The 2,933-nt window shown below is 48.1% G+C and overlaps 1 protein-coding gene across 1 annotated transcript in view; it reads right to left on the bottom strand.

Moving 5' to 3' along the window:
* GBX2 (gastrulation brain homeobox 2) overlaps positions 1 to 1,610 on the bottom strand; it is a 4,536-nt gene extending 2,926 nt beyond the window's left edge. The window contains exon 1 of the mRNA XM_089671670.1: positions 774 to 1,610. Within this exon, the coding sequence (XP_089527796.1) occupies positions 774 to 1,278 (505 nt within the window). The 5' untranslated portion in view covers positions 1,279 to 1,610. The remainder of the gene's footprint in view (positions 1 to 773) is intronic.
* Between the last annotated feature and the right edge of the window lie 1,323 nt (positions 1,611 to 2,933).

Here is a 2,933-nt window from a genome sequence, read left to right as displayed (position 1 = left end):
ATGATTTGCCGTCCTGAAGCTGTGCAGCCAAGTCGGCCGATTGTACGTGTATGACCTGGCCAGCGGGAAGATGAGACTAAAGTCTGATGAAATGAGAAGTATGCCTCAATTATAGATTTAACAGTCCCCATAGATCCCCCCAATCCCAGGAGGGAGAAGTGTTCTTTAATAAACAAGTCCCACTTGCCCTTGAATGACTAGAGATCGGGGTGGAAATATTCGGCTCTTTTATGTGACTATTATTTCCATTCTCTTTAGATCTCTTGTGAGTTGTTTCGTTCCTCGATCTGCTCTGCAGATGAGTATTTGTAGGACATGAAGGGAATGTGTGCGGTCCCTGTCAGTGTCCTGATCGGAGAAGCTTTGAGTGCAGAGATTGCCTATTTCCAGCGATCTCCGATCTGTGGGCTGGGATTGGATCCTACTCTGGCTTTGTCTTGTACTTTTATATTCGAAGTGAAGTGAATCGTGCGGACAATCCTCATCTATTCTCCAGCTTCTTCTATCTATTGTGTATCTGTGGTTTCCCCACCTGGGTGACAATGAGAAGAGATGTACGATTTGGATTGACAGAGCGATCTGAGTCGGAATGAATGTGAATGTGTGAATTGGTGTTGGTGTGGATATTGATGAGTCCAGATTTCGGCATATGTTTCAGAACAGGGATGGGAAATGGAAGTATTCTCTGGACAGAATGGATGTGTTTTAGCAATGATGGTGCCCTGCACATAGACTGATAGATGGGATCGTACATGGATCGGTCGGCCACTTACCTAGAGAGGCTTCTGAAGCAGAAAAAGGCAATAAGGTTCCCTCTTTGGTGACATAGGTTTTGGCAGTGTCCTCTCCATCTGATTGGCCTCCATCGTTCTTGTCGTAGGCTCCTTGGAGGCTCTGACTTCCAAACTTCCTGGCCGCCTCGTGGTGCTGGGGGGAGGCTGAGAAGCTGCCTGGGAGGGTGGCCATGAGAGTGGAGGTGAGTGCCATGCCCTGGGCCAGGCTGGAGCAGAATCCGCTGGGCAGGCTGGGGATCTGATGGTGGGGATGGCTGGAGGGAAGGGTAGGTTGGAGGGTAGCCTGGGACAAGGAGGGAGGGGGTGGGGGAGGAGGTGGCAGGACCACCGGCCTGTATGGCATGAACATGGGGTAGCCCGTGTACACGAAGTGGCCAGGGCTGGGCTGGGGTGGGCTTCCTATCAGAGAGTCTATACTGAAGGCTGTACTGCTGCCCAGGGGACGCTGCATCATCATGAGAGGAGGCTGGAAGGCTGCACTCATATAAGCTCCTGGAAGTCAAGAGGTGCCGGGAGAAGAACAGAGGAGGGGTACCCCGATCAGGGCACACACGGACCGATGTGATCTGGGGACAGGCTGCACTCAGCTTGTCATATGGTCCATCACTTCAATCCCATAGGAGTCCAGAGATCGGAGGGGTCAGAGGTGAGTCCTGGACAAGCGGCTCGTGTCCTGGAGATGTCCCTCCTGTAGTCCCGACAGTCGGCTTCCTGAGTGCTGGCTCCCGGGTCACCTGCAGCTTCTTCTTCTTCTTCTTCTCCTTCCTCCTCCTCCTCCTCTCTCTCCCGGCTTCTGCGGCTACAAACTCTTCACCTACTTCCCATTCACATTTTGCTACATTTTAGAACCTTCCCTCGGTCACGAGGCACGGATCCCCGCCTGCCATTGGCTGCCTGGCCGGAGGAGGCGTGGCGCCCAAACCTAACCCATCACACACCCCTCCGCCGAGTGTCAGAGTGAAGGGCTGAGATCCCATCCGCCGAGCCGGACCTGTCACCTCCGTGCGGAGCCCATACATGTCCGATCTCCTCCTGTCACCCCATCTGTGCCTGCAATACACTCACAGCTGTCCCTGGGCAACCTGTCCTGTCATATACACCCGATATCATATACTATTTATATATATACATGTGTGGGGGTCATCCATCCGATACCGGGGTCATTGGACAGACCATGTGCCATTTGTAGCTGCACCAGGCACCGGTGTGCACGGTCTGATTCCAACGGGAAATTCGTTTTAATTGTTGCGTTTGTACCGCTTTGTGTGCGAAGAAATCGAACCCGGAGAGGAAAGGAGAGGCACAGAGAGCTCCATAGATATCGGGGCACCAAGCTGTCAGATCCGATGATTCGTTCATGATGTATAGAACGATTTCATTGCTTCTGATCGCCACTTTGTGTAAGAATTGGCCGATCACATTCACTTTATACAGAACCAGTAACAGGACAGTCAGCGCCGGACCTTTATACATCCTATTATATATATGTGTGTGTGATATACAGTGCGAGACATGTCCTATATACATATATGTACACTTCATGGAGAGGATTTGTTACATTCAAATACATCATGTTTTCCCTTCCCATGTGATGACCATCATACCTAGAACGATGACTATTATCTGTTGGCCCAACACATTCCCCTGTCCATGGAGGATTATTACAGCCGATATCATGGAGAACATATCGCCCGATAAACCGATCTGGATTGTATTGTCCCCATAAACAAAACGATTTATTACCGGATGATCTTTAACTGATCCCCAGGTTATCTTTTCATCTCTTCTCTCTCACTTTGGAAACTTTCTTTTGTTTCTCTGAGTTATAGGAAATATTGTTCTCACAATTCTCAATTCCCTGAAATTGTTTGCCGAATAAATGTACAGAGAGATTGGACTTCATGGACATGTCAGATTATTAGACTGGTGGGGGGCGACTTGTTCTAGTACTTGTACTGCTGTGATGTGTAGAAAACCACCACATTAACTATACAGTATATATATATAATCAGCTGTTTTATGTGTGTACATACCATATATATAAATAAATATATCAATATATATATAAAATATAGTATATATAGTATACATTTATATCTATTTATTCTAATATGTAACACACAAATCTATCAATCTCTC

This window comes from Staurois parvus, unplaced genomic scaffold (genome assembly GCF_062004578.1).
Source record: "Staurois parvus isolate SC_StPar_1 unplaced genomic scaffold, SC_StPar_1.0 ptg000113l, whole genome shotgun sequence".
Taxonomy (NCBI): domain Eukaryota; kingdom Metazoa; phylum Chordata; class Amphibia; order Anura; family Ranidae; genus Staurois; species Staurois parvus.
The sequence above is the reverse complement of the archived record's forward strand: the minus strand, read 5'-3'. Positions and strand labels throughout refer to the sequence as shown.